Consider the following 23,859-nt stretch of genomic DNA (forward strand, 5'->3'; position numbering starts at 1 on the left):
GAATCCAGTTCAAAATCTAAGGATTGTAGAGTTTGAAGAAAGTGCAGATTAGTAAAGATAGCAGTCAGGAGGGAATCTTCCTGGTAGATATTTGGAGTGGGACTTGGTAGGATGAGTAAGATTTACAGTCTGAAAAGAAAGGGCCAGGCCTTCTTTCCAGTCTCATTTTCCAACCCTGGTGGTGCCTGAGTGTGACTAAAAGCTTGTGGTTTCCCATTCCCTCTGACCCAATCTTCATCTCTTGCCTTTCCTTCTCATTCTACCCATACCTCTTGACTTACCTCCTAGACACTTTTTTCCTTAGTCCCACCCACCCCACCACCATCAATTTTTTTTTAACTACTGTGTCATACTGTTCACAGTCTGCCATTTAAAATAGAATGAAAGTAGAGCAAGTATAAGAAACATAGGGCTGTTATGAGGTTCAAATGAGATAATACACGTAAAGCACTTTACAAAACTTAAAGCGCCATAGAAATGACAATTACTGTCGTCATCATCATCATCGTTAGGCTACAATCATAAAGCTTCCAATCTGATGTTAACTTCATTTCTTGAACCTTCTGCACTTCTGCTGAGCTCAAGGAACTCTAGCAGAGCAAGACAAGAGTAAGCTGGTAAATGCTTTACAGCTTGTCTGGGAGGAGAAGTATGTGCACCCATACTCCTAAGTTTAATCTGCATTATTAACTTTTTCTTAAGCTGAGATATTTGACAAAACAATAAATCAAGCCCTAACTGGTAAAGATTGCCAATTTCTGAGGTGTAAATGTTCGTACTGAAGCTTTAACAATCAACTAGCTCTTAGAACAGGCGTCAGGAGTATGGACTACACTCACTGTTAAGTCACCCAACCTCTCTCTCACTTAATTCATTGCTATATGTTTGTTAATCTCTATAACAGTCTAGGAGTATTTGAGAAAATGTATTTCTCAGTAATCAATTTATAATCTCTTTTCATTAATTAAATTATTAGCTCAAGCTCCCACTCAAATTCATTAAATGTTACTTAATGAACTAGAGAAACCTTTACCACTAGTAATTACTTCATCTATATTTAAATATTAAAATTACTCAAATATATAACTTTTAAACAAATGAACAGATAAATATACATATACATATATGTATGTATATATACATATACGATGTGGTGACATTAGTAAAGAACTACTTATATTTGGCTATGACCAGTGTCACCAACAATGTCACCAAACCCTCAAACTCTCTGTAGTTAATCTCTCTGCATTTGTTTGGAAATTCAGTCTCCACTCATTCAACTTACTCCAGGTACTTATTTGTCTTTTTAATATCTTAACGTTTCTCCTCAAGAATATTCCCTTTACTCTTTGTATTCTCTTCAACAATGACAGGAAACCATCTTCTAGCTTCTCTGAAGCATTTTATAGAATTGTCTTTATGAACATCTCTTCATAGGATTTCCTCCTAAAAATACCTAAGACAGTTTTCATAAGAGGTCCATCCTCATCTTCTCTCTCACACACACAAAGATTAATCATAATTCCTCATGAACCCCAGAAATGATTCAGGTCAAGGTATTTCTCACCTGATGCTTCCAACTATCTGCCTGTCTTTCCCTCTCCTTGCCCCCTCCCCGCATTCCATCTAAGCTCCTGTAGCTACAGTAACAACATCTAAACTCTTAAAAATTAATAATCAGAAAGTTTTTCTGGTCTCCTACTGAAATCCTGAGGTATTTCTCCTTTGGAAGAGAATCAGTCTTATTTCCCCACAGTCAATCTTGACTCTGCTAGAGCACTTCTAACGTCTAGTTACTCAGGGGCAAACTTGATTGTCCACAACTACCTTGCTTCCTGTTCTTTAGCATTTCTACCACTTATAGGGACCACTATTGGTGGGTAGATATGCAAAAATAACTAGGCTTACCTAGTTTACAAAACCAATTCAGTGTTCTCTGTGGGGAAAAGAATTTGAAGTTTCAAAAAGTCTAACAATCTTAAACTATGCTATTAAGAAAGGCAAGCTTTCCTGGTACTGGTCAGAAGTTGAGTGTAATAGGAAGAACTTTTACAAACTAGAGCTTGTCTAGACAAGGACAACTAGGTTGGTGAGAGGCCTGGAAGCTGATATAGGAGGCTGTGGATGAAGGAAATGAGGAGTGGGTTTAGCCAAAAGAAGAATGCTTAGGAGAGATATGATACCTGCAAATACTTTTTTCAAAAAGCTGTCATGGAAAAGCTAGTATAAACTTGCTCTGCTTGACCCCATTGGGAGAAACTAGCAGAAATAGCTAAAAGTTGTAGAAAAGCAAATTTAGACTCAATGTAAGGGAAAACTTCTAAACAATTAGAGCTCTTTGAAAGTAGGATGAGTGGACTTCACCATGATTATAAATCATAAACCAAAGTCCAAGGTCTAGAGAAGATTATTGTTCCAGGATTCATGGTTTCTGACTTTTCCAGCTAAGTATTCTTTTGATTCCCTGAGGACAGGAACCATGTCTTGTTTATATCTGTGTCTCCCTCAACGCTTAACCCAGTTTTGTGCATACAATAAATGCTTAATAAATGTTAGTTACTGGAAATGGAATGAGTAAAAGGAAGATGACTTGTTTTGTTTAATTATCCAGGCTCTGACCCTATCATGGATCACCAGGAATGGGCTTTGCTTTCACAACTAAAAGGATCTAAATTTTAACTTTCCTTTATTCTCTGTGAATTTTTCCCTTAGTAAACTCTGTCCCTGGTTTTCAGATAGCTCCTGAGAGCCAAGAATAGCCTGAGATAGTACCAGTAGTCCAGATCTTCTCTCGTCTCTTCTTCCCACAGGGTGGAGCCCAGATCAGCCTTGCTGAGGTCTGCCGATCAGGGGAGAAAACAGTACGCTGGTACAATCTCTTGAGCTACAAATACTTGAAGAAGCAAAGCCGACGAAACAAGCAAGAAGCACACAATTGCTCTGTGATGGTGGGCACTGAGAACTCGGTGAGAAGGCATGAATGAATATTTACCTAGCATATGTGATGCTTAGGAGAGATGGGGCATCCAGAAATGCAAATAGTTGTGTCATCATGGGAAGGAGGAGGAGAATACTAGAGATGTGAACTATGCCACAGAAGGTAAACCAAGATGATGAAAGGTCTTTAGTCCATGTTACATGAGGAGAGGTTGAAAGAACTAGAGATATTTAGTCTAGAGGAGGATCAGAATGGGGCACAATAGCCATTTTCAAGTATTTGAAGGCCTTTATGTGTAAGAGGCATCAAACTTGTACCATTTGGTCCCAGAGAACCATGCATGAAGCAGGAATAATGAGTGAAGGTTACAGAGGCAACTTTAGATTGGACGTTAGAAAAAGTTTCCTAACAATTAGAGCCATCCAAAAATGAAATGGGCCGGCTCCCTCTGGAGGTCTTCAAGCAATCTGGGTTACCACTTAGACCACTTAAAGTGGACTTTCCTTTTTGAGTATGAATTGAACTTGTCAACTGCTGGACTCCCTTCCAATCCTGTGACTCTGTGAGTCAGTGGAGGGAAGAAGAAAGAGAAGGAAAAAAAAATATACATATATACGTGGAGAGTAGTTATAAATATGTATATAGCTTAGTGATAAGTATGTATGTAGCACTTAATTTTTCATTTGCCCTAGAGATTTAATTTTATTTATTTATGTAATAAAACCCTGATGACCCCAATAATGCTTATTTTTCTGTACTAAAAACATGGAAGAAGGAAATTCTTGACCTCTTTCATTTGGAAAATATCTTTTGAAAGTACATTTGAATTAGTCTTCCCATTTTGTGAATGGAGGACATAAAGATTGTATTAGTGAATTGTTTTCCCAGATAACACACAGGAGGCACTGGAGTTTTTGGTCTCCAGCCTCTAACAGGCTCATCAAGTCAGACAGGCAGACAGCTTCAGAGGGGTTAATAAGCAGCTTTATTCTAGTCTAGTCTTCTCAAATGATTGTGGGAGAATCAGCTTCTACAGCATTCCCTAATCACCCTTCTTGCAGGAGTTGGTGAGAAGTGGGGGCAACTACCCCTACATCTCAGTGGGGTCGATCGAGACATGTACAGCTTGTGCAATCCCCTAAATCCCCTCAGAAGCCTCAATGGGGGCCAGCTGAGGGCAGGTACATACATTCCTCTATGTATTACCTGTGGCTTCCCCTCCTCACTGACCAGTGCCCACCTGCTTTGTAGGGCAACAGACAAAGAAGTCACCTTGCCAACACTAGCCTCATGGATTAACTTTAGCAATACTGTCATTCTGTGCAAGTGTAATAAATTATATTATGTCATCCCTTATCTCATGGTGCAGCCTCAGTAGGACTGTCTGTCACCATGACTCTGAGTACTACTATCTAGAATCCTTGGGGCTGTTCTGGGAGTTATTATCTAACACCTGGAAACTAGACATTTCCATGGCCATGGATCCTGAGAAACTAAAAAGGAAATAAAATCCTCCTTACATACATGAATATATAAAGGCATAGATGAGCCTTACTACATGATCCAAAATTTTTTAAAAATATGATTTATTTTTTAAACCCATAAAGCAATCAGTAGAGGTAGAATTTCAGTCATCAGAATGAAAAAAGATTTTCCTTTGAGTTGGGAGAGAGGATCCTTTTTCAATTAAAAAAATCAAATATTGGACACATAGTAGGATTGTTGTTTTCTGAAGAGGCAAAAGAAGCAGTGTAGCACAGAGAAGAGAAAGCTGGAAGACATGGATTCAAGTGCCACCTGATACATAGTGGCTTTGTGACCCTGGGCAAGTCACTGAATCTCTCAGTGCTCTAGCTAATTCTCTGAGATGTCTAACTACAGGCAGGTATAATCTGTACTGGTAGAGGGAGATCCTCTCTGGGTGTTCCTTATAGTGATGAGCTCACAGGCATGGGCTTTCCCCTAAAACATGTCTCATTATATGATTTTAACTGCATTGTAAAGCCAACGATATGTTTTGTAGGAGTATATTATTGAATTCCACAGATCTTCTCCCCCTCTCTCCCATTAGTGTAGATAAAAGAATAGCTGTCTCTGCAGCTCTGGTTGTTTTAAATTGATATTCTCCTAAATTACAATAGTGTATCGGTATAATCAGGATTTCACAGGACTGATGAATTATTTTTAAGCTCTGCTGAAGCATTCTATATATTTTTTTGTTTAAGCCTCAAATTTTCTTCATTAGATTAATCCATTTACAACACTTTGATATACTATAAATTATAAAGATTACTAAAGGATCATGTTTATTTTTAAAATTTTTTAAATTTTTTTTTAAAGGATCATATTTATAAATAGTAGTGTATTTTGGAAAAGTCATTCAAATAGGTTTAATTTTTTGCTTTTGCTCCAAGCTATGAGAGAAGAACTTTTTGGATTAAAGAAAAAAAATTAATGGACATACATTGAGATTGTTGTGTTTCTGATTATGTGAGAGGCTTTCAGAAAAAAAGTGATATAGTGACTCAAGATCCTGCCTGAAAGAACTGGGTTCAACTCCAGCTTCTGGTATGCAATGTGCAGTGGCATATTAGAAGTGAACAGGAAGTGGGGAAAGGGGTGGCAAGTCGCTGGTCCCTATCTCTGATAAAAATAACCCACATTTCTTTGTCACTTCATGGTTCATGAGGTGCTTTCCCCTCAAAATTGCTCTCTCCTGTAGGTAATATAATTCTTATTTTTTATAGGCAGCAAAATTGAGATCCGGGAAGGTACAGCAATTTACCTTATATGGATGGTAGCAAAAGGTAGTGTTATTAGTGGAAAGAGCAGTGGGTTTAGAGCCAGAGGACTGAGGTTGAACCCTGGCCTTTAGCAAATCACTTATACTCTCTAAGCCTTAGGGTCCTCCTCTGTAATGGGATAGTATTAACCTACATGCTCTCTGTTCTTTCCACCTCCAAGGCCTATGGACCATGAGTGATGGAATTGGTATAACTAGACTCCACTCACCGTTAACAAAATAGAGAAGGTAAACTAGGTGAAAGGCTCTTAAACCTGGTATCCATCAACTTGGAGTTGTTTTTGTTTTTTTTTTTAACATTGTGATAACTTTATTTTGAGAAACTTAATCTCTATGTTTTATTTTATGCATTTAAAATAACATTCTTCTGAGAAGGGATCCACAGACTTGTTTCATCAGACTACCAAAGAGGCCCATGAACATTTAAGAACTAGGTCCTTAAATGGGGTTCTTGATGATCTCCAAGGTCTTTTCTAGCTTTGAAGCTTTGGGGCTCTATGACTGATCATGAGCAATGAAGCTGAGGGGCATGGTGAGTGAGCCTCATGTGTCTTCTCTCTACAGGATACTGTTTCTGCACTCCTAGAACAGACAGCTGTGGAACTGAAGGCGGTGGAGAAGAGGCTAGAGGGGGAAAGTAATGCTCTGACTATGGCAGAGAGCTGGTAAGTAGGCTTTCCCTTTCAGTTCCCCCGCCCCAGCACAAGCAGGCCCAGCTGAAAGAAGATATGAGCCCAGGTCCTTGTCCCAGCGTACCCTCAATATTCAGCAAAAGAGTTCCCTGGGGAAATCCGAGAACAGCTCTGCTTTCCAGTGCCTCCCCAGCTCCAAATTCCAAATACTTTAATAATAAGAAGTATCCTTCCACCCAGCTCCTCCTTTCATTGGGCTTTTTTCCTTCAGCTTTTCTTCCTATTGTGATTGAGAGTAGAAAAATTGCTGGGTTAAGGTTGGGGTTTTTTGGGGGATTTTTTTTTTTTTAAGTTTGCTTTGTCTCTGGCAAACTGCTGAGCTGGTTCAAGCAGGAGAAGGTCTGAAGCCGGAAATAGACATAAGACATGTCTTCTAAAGCTCTGGCAGAGGATCAGTGATTTAGGCCAAATTCTCAAGCTTTTATTGGGACTTTTCACATTGTTACTTAGCAACCCTGCTTCTGTTCTCTCTCTTCCTATCCCCCTCATTCCCACATACATACTCTTCTCTCCCCTCCTCCCCCCCACCTCTCCTGGCCATTCAAACTCTCTCAGACACTGACTTATAAATATGAATTGGGCATACTGCAGTCAGTCATGTTCAGACTCTTATTCCCACAGAAATTTGTGATTTGTTTTATTTGGAGAAAATATCAGCCCCATTACAGTTAATCAGATCTGTGTGTAAATCAAGGTCCTCCACTTCACTTTTCACCTTTTTCTTCCCAACAGTCATGTCCCCTTGGCTCGTCATCTTAATGGTCCCTCTATTTTCTGAGACTCCAGACAAGAATGTCAGGGCAGTGACCAGTGGTTAGGGGTCATTGGGGGGTTAGTCTCTTTCTAGGTTGATGATCTAAGCCCTTTGTGCTGTAATAGGCCATATGACGAGGATCCCAATGGGGGCAGTGAGAACGAAGGAGCAGTTGAGGAGGAGGAGGAAGAGGAGGATATTTTCACTGAGAAAAATTCACTGGGTGTGAAAGATAGCCCAGCAATAAAGGTAAGGAGGGCAAAAATGAATGACATCTAAGAGTCTGAACCAGCCTGCCAAGGAAAGATGCCACAGTACACCAGCGTTACTGCCCCTCAGTGCTTCTTTCAAGAAGAAAAGACTCTGTTCTTTGGTGGCTTTTGACTTCCCCCTGAGAAATGACTGCTGAGACAGTGGTCTCCAAGCTTTGCTACTCCTAGCAATCAGTGGAGGTTAGGTATCCACTTTTCATCTACCAAGAAACAAACATTTCCTTTGAAATTGGAGGAGTATAAAAAGCAGAGGGAGGTAGAGGTGGAGTGAGTTTATATTTCAAGTCTCCTTATCCCCAGTATTGGTCATAGCAGTGGTAATCAAAGAAGTTAAGCGTTGCCCAAGCAAAAGTATTGAGCGAGAAGAAGATTTTATCCAATGGGCAAGAAGTTGGGTTCAATGATCTCTAAGATGTCTTGGTTCTGTCTATGAATCTCTTTACCTAATGTCATATCCAAGAGCAATTCTTCCCCATCCTCTGGTTCATCCTGATCTATGAGGTACAGCAGCCAACACACTTGGTTGCTTACTCCTCTCTTTGCCCCAAATCCAGCCTCAGACACTTAACTAGCTGGGTGACACTGGGCAAATCACTTAACTTCTGTTTACCTCAGTTTCACCATCTGTAAAATGGGGATGATAATAATTTCTACTTGCCAGGGTTGTTGTGAAGAGCAAATAAGATAAGAATAATAAAGCATTTTAGCACAGTGCATGGCACATAGTAAGTATGATATAAATGTTACAGTTATCCTTTCCACATTGTAGGTGTTAGGGGTGCAGCACTCTGCGATCTAGAAAAACCACATAAAGTGTTTTGGTTCTCCCTTCATACCAGAGAAGAAGTCTGATTTTTTTCTTTTATGGAGTGTTCACAGTACCTTATCAAATTTCGGTTGATATTATGCAATGCTATACATATATTTTATGTATTTCTGAGTTTCTAAACTTTTTCAGTGTCATCTGTTAGCCTTCACATGTCATTTGCAGCTTCTGCAAAACTCCCCCCAAATTCCCATTTAATTTCTTATGCTGCCCCACAATATATCATAACCAAAATGGGGAAAGTAGTGATGTGGAAGGGATAACTATCATTATTGTTATTATCGTCATCATCATCATCATCATTATTTGACAAAGAATGTTGGACAAATTTAAAGTATTTTTAAGTCCTGCTAGGTTCTTCGGAAATTAATATAAAATGTAAAAAATTGAATGTAAATAAGTGTGAGGGAAATCAGATTCCAATTTACAGAACTGTTCAGAGTCACTTTTCTATGTAAAAGCAAGGTAACACCTGTATTTGCTATTTGAATTTTTTTTTCTAGAGATTGAAAATACTCTCCTGTGGTTTCTGCATAGGAGGGGCCCCAGGGGGATGTAGAAGGGAGTTGCTCCAGATGTTAGAATATAACTGAGTCAGTGGTGACCTGCAGAGGAGAAGAGGGAAATTTCAGGCTATGCTGACAGCAAAGAATGCCAGGGCCTAGAAGAATCAGTCAGAAGCCTGTTTCCCACAAGTGGGTAGTTAGATCCTCGTGAGTGATGGGTGGCTTTAGGATGAGTGACTTTTTCCTCAGGTGGACAAAGAGACCAACACAGAGAGCTTGACACCATCACCTACAGTTGTGCGTCCCAAAGATCGAAGGATGGGCAATCCACCTCCTACGCCATTTGTCCGAGGGAGCACCATCATTCGCTCTAAGACCTTCTCTCCTGGGCCTCAGAGTCAGTATGTGTGTCGGGTAAGTAACAATAAAGGAGAGCCATTCTTTTATCTCTAATATCTTTTACATCTGCATCCTTATTGCTACCACTTCAGGTGAGTTCCCTCATGCCCTGTACTATTGTAATAGTGCCCCAACTTGTGATCCTGCCTGAATCTCTCTTCTCTTTATCCCAATCTATATGCTACTTTCAGATTAATCTTCCTAAAACACATCATGTCAAAAAAATAATAGTTAGTGGTTCCTTGTTATCTTTAGGATGAAATCCAAACTTCTGAACCTGGCATTCAAGGCTCTTCTCAAACTCCAAGCACCAATCCTTGTTCACAGAATAGATTTCTGGACTAATGAGGATAGCTCTACATTTACTTTATGTTGATGTTTCTCTTTCAGTTGAATCGAAGTGATAGTGATAGCTCAACCCTATCCAAAAAGCCACCTTTTGTACGGAATTCGCTGGAGAGAAGAAGTGTCCGAATGAAGAGGGTAAGAAATCACTTTGAAGCTATTTTTTTCATCCAGGGCCTTCTCACCCTCACCACCATCCTCAACCATCAGATGAAAATGCCCTTCACAAGCAGCCAATAATGTTGTAGGACCTAGTGGACTTTATTTTCATAAGTCTTGATGTAAAGGATCCAGTTCTTTGAAATAGCAAGCCTGAACAGGAGAGAGGATGCTGTGTGTGCATTATGAGTTGGCACACTTAGCTTTGCTTGACAAAAGCATCCACCTCTAATTAGATAGGAAGTTCCTCAAGGGCTTATTTATTTGGTAAACTTTCCCCAAGCCCTCACTTCTTTAGCCCTGTGCATCAGGCATCAGGTGCTGTTTAACTGGCTGACCAATTAAGGCTTCTGACTGCCTTCTGCTGCAATAAAGAACTTGAGGTTCCAAGAGCCTCTCAAAAGCAGTGAAGTGCAAATAGGTTTTTTTGCAAACTAGCTAGAAATTGACATGGAAAGCTGACAAACTGTCCCAGAAAGAGATGGAGATTCCTTTTGGAAAAATGACATCTTGGATCTATGAAGCAAAGGACCGTTCCAGTCCCTTACAAGTCAAGTCTGGACTAGATTAGAAAGTGGTTTGCAAAGGCAAGAAACCCTGTGTGAATATCCCATAGTGGAGAATGGCATAAAAGGAAAGATCTGCAGCCCCCAGGGCCATGTTTGAACAAAGAAGGGGCTGCTGAGCTTTAGATCTGCATCTGGAGCCGAGGAATCAATTAATCAACAAGCATTTATTAAATACCTATTAAATAGCCAGGCACTATGCTGGTTCTAGTGATGTGCATATATAATTACAGGTATTGGCACATGCACAAAATACCTCTGACAACATCTCCACTCTTTTTGGGAAAGGTATGAGGATTCATACTGAAAATGTCTTTGAGAGACTGTGGAACATGTATTGACTGTGGCTGATTCTGAATTGAGGTCTGTGTATATACACATGTTCACCCACATACAAATTTATAGGTATATAGATGTATAGATGTAAATAATGATAAAAATATTGATATAGCTAAAAATATAGATTTAAGTATATTTAATTATATTAACTTAATTTAATATATTTTTATAGAGAGAGATATAGATTTGAAGGTATGTACAGATATAGATATAAGACAGAGACAGAGGTGACATAGAGATATAGCTAAAGATACAGATAGGTATACACAAATACAAAATAACATCAAGTTAACTGATTCCATAAATGAGTTCAGGTGGCCAGCAATGTCATGATTCTAAGGAAGCTCTTGCCCGGTGCCAAACAAGAAATTACATTCCTACAGGAGCTATCTGTTCTTCATTCCTTCTTCCCCTAAATTATTTCCTCTGTTCATGAAGAGTGAGGGGGGAAAAGGTAACATACTGAAGGAAATGTAAGGGGGTCAGGAGGAGGCATGACTTTCATTATACTTATCCAGAAAATTTCAAGAGCCCATGACATTTATGCAGCACTTGGGGTTAGACATCCAACCCAGATTTTCCAAGGACAACAACTGGATTGCTGAGAAAAAGGTCTTAGAGAAGCACAGCATGGGCTACCCAATCCCTGAGCTGCCAGAAGAAATGCAGGCATTTGGGCTTTAGCACCTGTGACATTGGCATTGTTCTTAATACAGCTTGGCCACACCAATTTCTAGTATTTGGCTCTGTTCTAAAAAGAAAGACACTGGGTTTTCTTCCTCTGAGAACTTCACTCAAAATATAGGGTGTATGACCCTGGACAAGACACATAACCTCTTGACTCTCAGTTTCCTCTGTAAAAAGAAGGGGTTGGACTAAATGGCCTCTGAGGTCCTATCCAACTCTAAATTTCAGGTCCTATGATCTCTGCTATCAAGGATATTAAAATCTAGCTAGGGGTGGAAGAAACATAAAACTCCTTAAGAGATCATAGCATAGTTTATTCATAAATGAATCTTACTCAAAACAAGCATGCAGATGCCGAGGGGGTTTAAGATAGAGGAGCGGTCAGCACCAGTTGATATTAATCAGGGAAGACTTCCTGAAGAAGGTGGGTTTTTGCATTGGTTTTAAAGGAGAGGCATGTAGATTAATGAATGGAAAAGAAGACGCTTTTAATATCAAAGGAATGGTATAAGCAAAGTAGATTGTTCAAAACATAAGTAGGAGTAACCATCTTCCCTATTCCAGCCATCATCTGTCAAATCCCTCAGAACTGAGCGCCTAATCCGCACCTCATTAGACCTAGAGTTAGACCTGCAAGCTTCAAGGACCTGGCACAATCAACTGACACAAGAAATCTCAGTGCTGAAGGAACTGAAGGAACAGCTAGAGCGAGCCAAGAGCCATGGGGAAAAGGAGCTGCCTCAGTGGGTCCGAGATGACGAACGGTACCGGCTCTTGCTGAGAATGGTAGAAAAGAGGGTAAGTGATGAGGAATGGAGAAGTTCTGGTCCAATGTTCTCAGATTAAATCCTCAGGTAGGATTAAGCCTACAATGGGAATGCTCACCATAAAATTGTTGTATTCTGTAAAAGAGACCTTTGGTAGAAGGTAACTGAGGCTAGGAGGAATTTTTCTCTGTGGTCAGATAGAATATCATTTACAAAAAAAGGTAAGCAAATTTGGTGCTTTTTGTCGAGGTAGGGAAATTCATTTGCAAATGAATGAACGAGGAGAGGCTGAAATTTTTATTAGTAATGCACCAGGCTGAACAGGAAGGCCTATAGTCAACAGCGATTGTTCTAAATGTACCTAATTTTGAACAGATATAAGCATGCTATGGGAATCCAATCAGCTACGATACCAATAGTCCACACATGACTGTCTCCCAAAGCATTTCCCTTAAATTCCATTAAATTCCCTTAAATTCCCATCCAGCATCATATTTACAAATAATGTTCACAAATGATAACATTTGAAGGGGAGAATTATTAATGTGTTTCTGAGGCTGACCCAGAGATGAGGCATTATTAGTATTTCTGGCAATCAAGATTGGAACACATATAACCAATTCCCCTGGTTCTGACCAGGAATCTTAGATCTGGTGTCTAGGTATCTTAAGGGACAAGAAACTGGCATGAAACTTTTTACAGTGATAAAGCCATTCTTTCGTGGAAGGTTCTTCTTGCTTTGTGATTCAACTTAATGGCCAAGGAAAGGATTTAAAGCACAAGTCGACAAGTTGGAAAATTTTCAAAACAGAAGTATAAGTGTGTCCTACCTTAAGATAACCCAATATATACAAATTTAGTCTTATAAAACAGAAAAACAAGATCATAGTCTTTTATATTATTTAACACTTTAGATGATGACTAGATATATAGTAATCTTGTTTCCATAGTATTCTGTGAATACATCTGTTGGGTAAATTATGGTTCATTTGTCAATAAGGGACAGTTGGTTGGCACAATGGATAGGATACTGTAACTGAAGTCAGGAAGAGCTGATTTTAAATTCAGCCTTTCAACACTTAGCAGCAGTGTGACCTTGGACAAGTTAATTAATCTGTTTACCTTAGTTTCCTCAATTGTAAAATGAGGGTAACAATAGCAACCCACCTCACAGGGTTGCTTTGAAGATCCCATGAGTTAATATTTATAAAAGCACTCAGCACAGTGCCTGGCACATTGTAGTTCAGTCATTTTTCAGTTGTGTCTGACTCTTTGATCCTATTTGGGGTTTTCTCAACAAAGATAACTATAATGCTTTGCCCTTTCCTTCTCCAGTTCATTTTACTGAGGCAGACAGGGTTAAGTGACTTGCCCAGGGTCACACAGCTAGTACTTATCTGAAATACTGTTTGAATTCAGGAAGATGAATCTTCCTGATGCCAGGCTCAGCACTCGCTCCATTGCTTCATCTAGCTGCTCTGCCTGGCATGTAGTAGGCACTATATAAATGGCAGCTATTGTTGCCATTCAGATGAAGATTGTGGTAAAAGAAGTGTGTTGTTGTTCAGTTGTTTCTGGCACTTTATGACCCCACTTGGGGTTTTCTTGGCAAAGATCCTGTAGTGGTTTGCCATGTCCTTCCCCAGCTCATTTTTACAGATGATGAAACTGAGGCCAACAGGGATAAATGACTTGCTCAGGGTCACACCAAGCTACCCAAAAGAAGTGGAAAGAGGACCATTCCTAGAACTCCAGTTTAAAAAGCCAAGAACCTGGGCTTTTCAATACTAGTTTATATCTGTGCAGTACCTTCCTTTAGGATAGCTCCTATGGAGATTTGGTGGGGCTTGTGGCAGCCTGCCACTACACAGTGTGTAAAGAAATAGACCTGGAACAAGGAAGACCTAAGTTCAAATTTAGCCCCATACTCTTACTAGCTGGATGATCCTGGGCAAGTCAGTTAACCTCTGCCTGCCTTAGTTTCCTCTGCTGTAAAAAGGGGATAATAATAGCACTGATTATCACTGATATCATTGTGAGAATTAAATGAAATTATACTTGTAAGGTACTTTGAAAACCTTAAAACATTATATAGCTATTATATGATAATAGCTGTAGATGCTAGCTATCATTTTTCTCATTGCACTAGCAGGAGCCAACACTCGATCTCACCGACTCTCCACAGCAACAACTGAAGGAAGGAATATGTTCATATGGGCCTTTTTGGTTTATAAAGTATTTTACAGACATCATCTTACTTGATCCTCTCAACAACTCTTAGTACTGTTATCCCCACTTTATAAATGAGGAAACTGAATGACTCAGAAAGGTTACTTGCCCCAAATCAGTCACATAGCTAGTAAGGCCCCACTTTATAAATGAGGAAACTGAATGACTCAGAAAGGTTACTTGCCCCAAATCAGTCACATAGCTAGTAAGGGTCAGGGCGAGGACCAGAACCCAGATCTGCTGTCCCTAACTCCACTGGTCTTCCCACGGACACCACAAGTTCCAGATTTATGTCTCATACTAAAATACCACTTCTTTCCCAAATCTGAACTTTTTCATCTATAAAAGGGGGATTCAATTTAATTTAGCAAGTATTTATTAAATGCCTCCTTCATACAGTGTTTTATGAGTAAGCACCGTATTAAGCACTATGAATTCAAAGATGAAATTAAAAATACAATAATGCTCACACTATCTATACCACAGGGTGGTTGAATGGAACATGTTTTTGTTCATTGTAAAGTGACATATAAACATGAGGTGGTGGTGGTGGTGGTAATTAGGACAAAGAAGATGTGTCTCTGTTTTACAGACATACACATGGCCAAAACTAGTGACCATTTCTATAAATCTCCTTTTCCCCACCTTCCCAAATGTTTCAGTCTCTGTCTCTTATGTCTTTCTGTGACAGCAGAGGTCAGTTCATCGACCTCGATAACTCTTGCTGATCTAATGTGTATTTTGTACAATGTTATGGTAACTTATTCATTTTTATTTTGAATAAAATTCATCACAAAATAAATCATCGTGGAGCATGAGAAGTGCTCAAAATAACTTCTTCCATCACATTTGGCCCCCTTGACCACAGAAGCCTCATTACTTTGTATTAAAATGCACTCTTCTTTCAGTGACCAATCTCTGGAGGCATTCTGGAGGCCTCGAGTTAACTGAACTATTGGAATTGCTTTGCCCTGCAGGCAGAGAGGGCTGAGCACAAGGGTGAGTTACAGGCTGACAAGATGATGAGAGCCGCAGCTAAGGATGTCCACCGACTACGGGGGCAGAGTTGTAAAGAACCCCCAGAAGTACAGTCGTTCAGGTAGGAGCAGTGACATTCGGTGCTCAGTCTCTCCATTTCCCAACCTTTGTCTCTCTTTTTGTTTCTATCCTCCCCTGTGTCTTCTTCTGATTTTTCCCTCTCCTTCATTCCCCTCTTTCTCCTTTAATCTCATTCTGCCTTCTTGTCCCACTTTCCCCATCTCCTTGTTTCTCATTGGCCTCCTATACAGGGCTGGCTCTCAGTAACAGATGATTATCCATTGCCAAGTCTTCCCTGGTGATGTATGAGCCCTTGTATGCTCTTCCCATGGCTGGCTTTATCAGGTCTCAGCACAATGCTGCCTAATTTGTCAGATGCTCTTGTTTAATGAATGAACCACCTGCTCCAGCCTTTATTATTACATTTCTATCACTGGTAATTGTGGGGGATTGGCTGAAGAGGCTGAGTGATAAATACAGTTTGAGGTGATTTATTCTCACTGATCCCTTCCTGCTTCACAAACTCACAGCCCTTGGCTCAGCGTAGTCAGAGCACTACTTTGAGAACACAGGCACATTGCCTTGGTAACATTTTCCTGAGCTGTCTGACCTTCACTATGGACTCTGGAGCCGAGATGGGCACTTAGTCTAGTTGGGTCTCTCCACTAACCAACAATGATGACATCCTCTGTAGGGAGAAGATGGCATTTTTCACCCGGCCCAGGATTAACATCCCGACCCTCTCTGCGGATGATGTCTGATCGCCAGAAAAGTATTTCCTTTGTCCCACTGGCCATGTACCCACAATGTGAACAGTTGGGTGTGGCTAGAGTTATTTATGTGGTGTTATATGAAGGTACCCAGTCCCATGCACAGTAGAGCTCTTGTCAGTTTGAAGATGAACAGGTTTTTGTTTTTAGTTTTTGGTTCTATTGTTATTATAAAAACCAGCATTAAAATGACAAGATTGTATAGTTTGTATATTTAGGAATGTATTTTTGGGAAAGAAAATTTTAATGAACTAAAGCAGTATTGAGTTGCTGCTCTTAAAATCGTGTAGGTTGTGTTTTTTTGTTTGTTTTTTTGTACAGCTCTACCTTTTAGAGATCTTCTGCAATAAATACACTTGGAGGATATGGAATCCTAAAAGGATCTCATACAGATATCAGCACAGCTGACTTTTCCTAGTCATGTATTTTGTACAATGTGTAAAAAAAAAAAAGGGTGGGGGGAAAGAAATCACAATGCACGGGAGCCATTTTGGGGATTCTAAAGTGCCGTCAATGAATCTTCGTGAGCTGTGACGTGTTTGCGTTTGGCTGCATGATGAGGAGAAAAAAAGAAGGGTGAGCGGGGCCTGACCTGGGCACCTTGGCCCACACTTGAGACAGGCCGGCCTGCCCATGCCAGTCTCATGCCCAGTGAAACCACTAAGGTGAGGGGAGGGCTGTGGGGAACTACATTTTTATCTTCATCAATAAAGTGGCCTTTCTGAATGAATCTTTTTTTTCTCTCTCTGCCTTTTTCTCCATCAGCCCCACTTCAGATTTATTGTTTGATCCCAGTTACCATCCATTTCTTTTTCTCATACTGGTAGGACTTTTATTTTTATTTTCTCCTTTTTATTGTTATCCTCTCCATAAATTAGATATATTCACACAGAAGTAAGGATATTGTCGTCACACATACATGAAATGCTTGGTCCCTGCCCCTAGACAGAAAAAAAGTTTCCCCCTCAAAGAACCAGGCACTTTGGGTATAACTTGTTTTTCCATCTAAAGGGAAAAGGAGAACCAAACCCAAATTCAGGCATTGAGGTAACTGCCATCTCTGGTAATTTCAGCGAGTAACTGAGCACTGAGTAGTCACTGCACATGCTACCTTGTGGAAGGTACTGCATAATCCTAGAGGGAAGAAAGTCACAGTCCTTGGACTTAGTCTCAGTTTAATGTCTACACCTTTACTCCCATCCTCTCCACTCTACTCCTATCCAACCTGCATTCCACTTTCAGATTGCCCTTCCTCATCCAAAGTCATAAAACTAGATAGTAGGAGAGTTGAAAGGAGAACCTTGGCACTCAGCCTCATGTCCTTTCCTTTGTAACATGCTGCCCTCAACTAAAATTTCATGGAGTCCTTGCCTGAATTCCTACATTAGTTATATACAGTGGCCCAGTTTAGCACTGAATTGTTTCACGTGTGTTTGTTGAAACTAGATTGTAAGCTCCTTGAAGAAAGGAACTGCATCTTATAGTTCTCTCATGTCCTCCAGAGCTGGGAATATAGTAGAATGAAAACTTAGTAGATTGTTTGATTGTCACCATCTGCCACAGCCCTTCCAAATACCTCATCTCATGTTTCCAGCATGAATCAACCCTCCTTGAATATATCCCCATTCCACTTTCAGTCTGTATAAATGATTTTTAAATACCCCTGTGCTGGCATTTTAGAAATCAGAACTGGAGCATGCTTTCAGCCCCAGCATTTTTAGGAACAGGAAGAGCAGAGCTGCAGGAGGTAGAAGGGGAGTGCTGTGGGTGAGTCTTGTGATCTTCAAATATGTTGTGTTAATTGCACGAGGATACTTTTTAAAGCAAAAGAAATTCTCTACTCTTGTTTATTAACCTCTCTAGAATTCTCTGGGTCAAGCACAAAAAAGGGGTAACAGTTTCTGCCTCAGACTCATAGATATTGAGCAAAGCAGGGCTTTCTAACTTTGGCTATTTGAGAACGTTGCTGTATTAGTACTGAAACTTGTCTCAGAAACCTCACATCTTACACTTAACCTGCGTGGAAACATTGACTTGATTTTTAGATTTCAGCAGTGTCTAGAATGAAGAAATAAAATCAATCCCAATTTGCCTCATTCTCCCGACAGCTGCCTTTTCAATCACACCTTTTTAGAGATGTGTTCTTTTATTTTACTAGGCTTCAGAAAGAGACCTCGGTTACTTAGCAAATATCTTGTTGCCCAAACCTAGATATAAATGGCATTAAAAAAAAAAACTTATCCAAATTATGAATCACAATCAAAACTTCAGCCCAGAAATGTGCTTTGTTTAACTTGTTCTCTTTTGTGAGTTATTAAAACAGCCAAGTCCTTGGCTGGGTATGAGTGAAATAGATTTTCACATATGCTGTCCTTGAGAGCCTGCCTCAGTCTGATTCGAGATTCACATCCTTCACAATGTTCCACTTACACTGTGAAGTCTTACCTATGCCTCCTTTGGCATGGAGGTGACATTCGCCAAGGCTGACTCAATAGAGAGCAGGTCCTACTTACACAGATGAAAAAGGTTTAAGAGTGCAGTCAATCATTGTCCAGTTGTTTTTCAGTCTCATCTGACTCTTCATGATCCTATTTCTTGGCAGAGATACTGGAGTTGTTTGCTCTTTCCTTCTCCAGCTCATTTCTCAGATGAGAAAACTGAGGCCAACAAGGTTAAGTGACTTGCCCAGGTTCACACAACTAGTAAATGTCTGAGGCCAGATTTAAACTCAGGAAGCTGAGTTTTTCTGACTCCAGGCACTCTGTCCACTTCGCTACCTAGCTGCCTAAGAAAGTAGACCCAATGAGGATAATAATAATAATTACTACCACCACTACTACTACTGATATTGATCTAGTGCTTCCTGTATGCCAGACGCCTCTCCTTGGATAAGCTTTGTTGTCAAAGAATCAGCTGAACTAAATTTGAAGATGTTTATCACCAGTTCGGTTACAAGACAATGAATATTTTGGCTGCAGTGAGTCCTGAAAACCATTTACTAAGTTCTAGAAAATTTTGATCTGTGTTGCTGGAAGAAGTATAGACATGAAGAAAAATCACAGATCTTCTTAGATTTGGATTGTATAAGGAGCAGTTACAATCCCATGACATTCTGACTCGAATAAATGCTTTTTTCTCTTCAGACCAAAAAAAATGGAGGTCACTTTTACCTGGCATGAATTTTTTTTCCTCATTTTACTTTTAAGATTAATGGCAATGATCTTAACATTTCAAAAGATTGACTTTCACCATCACTAAAAACAGTTCAACTGCAAAGATGCTGCTAAGGTATTTCTTCTCAGTGTGTTTTGGCTTTTGCTGAATTATGCTATAAAAGGGGTTGGGGGAAATGGAGCCAAATGCAACCCTCTCATTTTATCTGACTCATCAAAACCACAGATCATGTTTTTCCTTCTTTTATAAAGGCACTTGTGTATAAATACACAAATAGAAATAAGAATACTAGTAATAAGTATTCACATTAAATTTTTTTTTACATCGTGGTCATTTTCAATTATCCACACACACACTATCCCATTTTTTATAACAGAAAAACAAAGCCAATTGATATATGTCATTATCTGACCGCATATGTGATATTTCACACTCATCATCCCACTTCTCCAAGAAAACAAAGAGGTACATTTTTTTCTTCTCTACAGCCACGAATGGCCATGACATTCACAGATTTCACTTCATTTTAGTGTTCTTAACTATAATCACTGTGTATATTATTTTCTTGGTTCTCTTTATTTAGCTCTGTATCAGAACATGCAAGTCTTCCCATGTTTCTCTGAATCATTCATTTTTCAATATCCTATTATGTTAATGTAGCTTAAATTGTTTAACTCCCCCCCAACTGATAGATATGCTCCTTGTTTCCAGTTTTTGAGGACCACAAAATGCTTCTGTGAATATTTTGACATGTATATGTGTGGACACATATATACACACACACACATATATACACATATATATATGTGTACACATCAGAGCAGAGCAGTTTGACTACATCTGCCCCCAGGTTCTGGAGGTACTTGAAGAGTATTAGGGAGTTTCTTCTCTTATTCCTTCATCTTGAGCCTATACCAGTTCTCTCACTCTTAGGTGCCAGAACTAGCACTCTAGTTCTGTTTACCAACTTTACGTCAATTAACTTTTACAAAGGGATATTTATTTCAAAGATAAAGCAAGAACAAAAGTACAAACATTTCCCTCCAAACCTGGGGAATAGGCACTTTCCCCTACCCCACCTGAGACTTTAGGGAGTAAACTTAATGAAGCACAATTTCTACATAGCATTAGCTCCACCAGCTTCGTGTTCAAAAGCAACATCTGTCAGATGAGTACTTGTCTCAGCTACCCTTGCATGATCATTCCTAATAGGTTTGCAAAGCATTTTACAAATATTATCTCATTTTATCCTCACAACAACCCTGTGAGGTAGGTGCTATTATCCCCCTTTTACAGATGAAGAAACTAAGGCACAGCAGAGATTAAACAATTTGCCTAGGATCACACAGCTAGAGTCTGAGATCAGATTGGAGCTCAGGTCTTTCTGATTCCAGGTCCAGCATTCTACTTCCTGTGTCATCTACCTGTGTGATGCAGTGAGCAGAGTACTGGACTTGGAATCCAATTTCAGAAGTGGTTCCTGAAGGTCACTCCTTGTTTCTCAGGGCATCAATGCCGGAATGAGAATAAAATCCAGGTCCTGGGATGCTGCTCTCCTGGCTTTTCAAAATTCACAAGATCAAAGTCTCATATCACTTCATCTAAAATAGAAAAGAACACAACACAGAGACAAAGAAATGCAGAGACTGACCATCTATCAGCCTCATCAGGAAGAAGGTTCTAGGCCACTCTCCTTACAAGTGTCAAACTCAGAAAAGAGGCCATTAAACCATACATAAGGATCCCAACAGATTGCATATTGACTTAGAAAACCACATTAACATTATTTATTTCTTAAATATTCTGGTGCAGTAAGCCAAATGGCTACATGTTTGACAGCTCTCCCTGAAAGCACTGTCTCTCGCCAAATGCTGTTAGTTAAGAGTCAAACCAAGATCAGGTAGCTAAATAGGAAAAAATATTTAGTCGAGACGCTGGTCACTAGAGTCATTTCTAAGGCATCCCCATTTCTGACTACACAACCAATCAGAAAGGCTTCCTCTAAACTTATGGTTAGCCCACATGTACAGAAATATTTATAGCAGCTCTCTTTGTGGTGGCCAAGAACTGGAAATCAAGGGGATGCCCATCAGTTGGGGAATGGTTGAACAAGTTGTGGTATATGAATGTAATGGAATGCTATTGTGCTATAAGAAATGATGAACAGGAAGACTTCAGAGAGGCCTGGAAGGACTTATATGAACTGATGATGAGTGAAAGGAGCAGAACCAGGAGAACTTTGTACACAGCAACAACCACAGTATGTGAGGAATTTTTCTGGTAGACTACTTAGTCCTTCACAGCAATGCAAGGACTTAAAAAATTCCCAATGGACTTGAGGGAAAATGCCTTCCATATCCAGACAAAGAATTATGGAACTGGATCGCAGAATGAAGCAGAGCATTTTCTCTTGTGTTATGTTTTGTTTTATGGTTTCTCCCATTCATTTTAATTCTTCTATGCAACGTTGACTAAGGTGAAAATGTATTTAATAAGAATGTCTATGTAGAATCTATGTAAGATTGCACTCTGTCTTGGGGAGGGAGGGGGAAAATCTAAGATATATAGAAGTGATAGTAGAAAACTGAAAACAAATAAAATAATTCTTAAAAAAAATAAAAAACTTATGGTTAGCAACTGGAACCAGTTGCAGAATGCCTATGCATAATCAAGCCTCTCCAAGAGGTTTAGGTTTTCATTACACATCATTACAACTCTCCTGGAAGTCAGTTCTCCAAGTCCAGTACTTGAGGAGATAATGTTGGAAGTGTTCTGCATACCTGCCAGTTTTCATCACATACAATATTAGTAGCTCACACAAAGCACTTTACTCATAAGAAGCGTCCAATAGTGAGTGCTGGACATAAAGGGTCAGGACAGGACCTGGGCTCAGATTTGCCTCTGATACAAAATAGCCATATAGCATTGCACAAGTCACATCTCTCTGACCCTCCCTTGGGTAAAAAAAGTTATACTTAAGCTGCCTACCTCAGAGAGCTGGGAAAATCACAACATATTATTCCATAAATCAGATGTCACCCATCTCTTATTCCCAGTTTTAAGGCTGAAATCAGTATGGCTGGAAACATGGCAACAGAGAGAAAAGGAGAAGTCTGCCATTAGCTCTTAAGAGGTCAATCATGCAGGCCATCCTTAACCCAACCAGGAGGCTGTAAGGGCCCAGGAGAGCTGAACTCAGTTAGTTTCTCACCCTAGAATCCCACAGTACTTCAAGTTCCTGGAGTGAAGAACCTTCAGCCTCAAGGTCTCAAGGGGCCCTTTAGGTCCTCAAGGTGTGGCCCTTTGAATGAATCCATTCTTCACGGAAGAAATTCCTTTAATAAACGGATTTGTTTTGATCGCCAGGTCAGACCTAGATTGTATTAATACAGTACTCATCCTTCAGTAATTTTTAACTTATAATACGTAGAATTCAACACAAAGATCAACTCCCAAGGTGAAACAAAGTTGCCACTCCCCAGCATCCATAGATACATTTCCTTGTCCCCCAAACCGTTCTTACAGCGGAGAGAAGATTCGACACTCCCTGCTTAGATCCACCGCCCCTGAGGTGGGTGCCAGGGGGCATTAGAGGTGGGTTACTCTAGTCACTAACAATGGGTTGAAAGGAGGACTTGGAGGAAATTCTCTTCCCCACCAAAAAAAAAAAGAAAAGAAAAGGAGGGGGAGCGGAAAGGAAAGAGAAGCGGGAACCGGGAGGTAGACTACCCATCCAAGACCTGACTCAGTCCCGGTTCTTGGTGGTCTGGGAGATTCCCTGGGAGGCTATGTGGCGGGGAAGAAACAATCCGCAGATTTGGAGATGATACAAGAAAAAACTTCCCAGTACAAAATCCAGCGTGGAATGGGTTGGGAGTTGGAGAGAGGAACGCTGGCAATCCCAGCGATGCGGTGTGAGGCAGGGGAATGGCTGAGCTGGGATTCAGGCGGAGGGGGGACTGAGGCAAGGGAACTGGGGGTGAGACGGGGGGAGGCAGGGGGTGGGTGCCGGGGTTCGAGTAGGGAGGGAGCAGGGGGTGATGCTGAAGGGCTGTGAGAGGCGACGCGGGGAGACAGAGAATGATGCAGGGGGTCGGGGATCTCCAAGCCACTCGTAGGGCAATGCGGTGGGCGCGGGGCTCCCTGCCCCCAGCGCCGGGCCCTTGGGCGGCCCGTCCACACACTAGCGGGTCGGGCTGATCAGGTAACAGAGGACGGAGGGGGCGGGGTCCCAAGGGCCGGGCCTGCCCTCCGCTCTCTGCGGGACGTCGGAGAAGCCGCAGCCCCGGTTCGCGCCTCAGTTTCCTAGTCTAGCAGGCCCCGGGAGCTCCCGACCACGTGATCCGGGACACTTTTCCTCACCGTCTCCCTGTAAAGCTTTTTGAAGTGGAGCTGATAAGGAACTTTGCATGCGCTTTATGGACAGGCAAATAAAAAGAGAGGCCTGAGGAAGGCCACGCTACGGGGCCCTTGTTCTCCTTCAGTCCAAACTCCCTAGCTAGAAGCCGTCGCGACCCCGCGACCCCCGGTAAGCATCCCCGGAGTTCCGCCAGGGTCCCGCTAGGGGGCAGCAGAAACCCGGGACACCCAGCTTA

The 23,859-nt window shown here is 40.7% G+C and overlaps 2 protein-coding genes and 1 long non-coding RNA gene across 3 annotated transcripts in view; 2 read left to right on the forward strand and 1 right to left on the reverse strand.

The window, feature by feature from the left end:
• Positions 1-16,820, forward strand: part of WWC1 (WW and C2 domain containing 1) — a 140,621-nt gene extending 123,801 nt beyond the window's left edge. The window contains exons 16-23 of the mRNA XM_072630917.1: positions 2,811-2,966; positions 6,306-6,406; positions 7,313-7,436; positions 9,041-9,205; positions 9,581-9,673; positions 11,851-12,084; positions 15,260-15,381; positions 16,015-16,820. Coding sequence (XP_072487018.1) covers positions 2,811-2,966; positions 6,306-6,406; positions 7,313-7,436; positions 9,041-9,205; positions 9,581-9,673; positions 11,851-12,084; positions 15,260-15,381; positions 16,015-16,081 — 1,062 coding nt within the window. The 3' untranslated portion in view covers positions 16,082-16,820. The remainder of the gene's footprint in view (positions 1-2,810; positions 2,967-6,305; positions 6,407-7,312; positions 7,437-9,040; positions 9,206-9,580; positions 9,674-11,850; positions 12,085-15,259; positions 15,382-16,014) is intronic.
• Positions 16,821-20,242: 3,422 nt separating this feature from the next.
• On the reverse strand, positions 20,243-23,191 carry LOC140518615 (uncharacterized). Its single transcript, XR_011971967.1, has 3 exons — positions 22,476-23,191; positions 22,253-22,343; positions 20,243-20,865 (listed from the first exon to the last, which is right to left on the reverse strand). It is a non-coding gene; the product is annotated as an uncharacterized lncRNA (long non-coding RNA).
• Positions 23,192-23,339: 148 nt separating this feature from the next.
• Positions 23,340-23,859, forward strand: part of RARS1 (arginyl-tRNA synthetase 1) — a 36,878-nt gene continuing 36,358 nt past the window's right edge. The window contains exon 1 of the mRNA XM_072630919.1: positions 23,340-23,792. The gene's annotated coding sequence lies outside the window, so the exon portion shown is untranslated. The remainder of the gene's footprint in view (positions 23,793-23,859) is intronic.

This window comes from Notamacropus eugenii, chromosome 1 (genome assembly GCF_028372415.1).
Source record: "Notamacropus eugenii isolate mMacEug1 chromosome 1, mMacEug1.pri_v2, whole genome shotgun sequence".
Taxonomy (NCBI): domain Eukaryota; kingdom Metazoa; phylum Chordata; class Mammalia; order Diprotodontia; family Macropodidae; genus Notamacropus; species Notamacropus eugenii.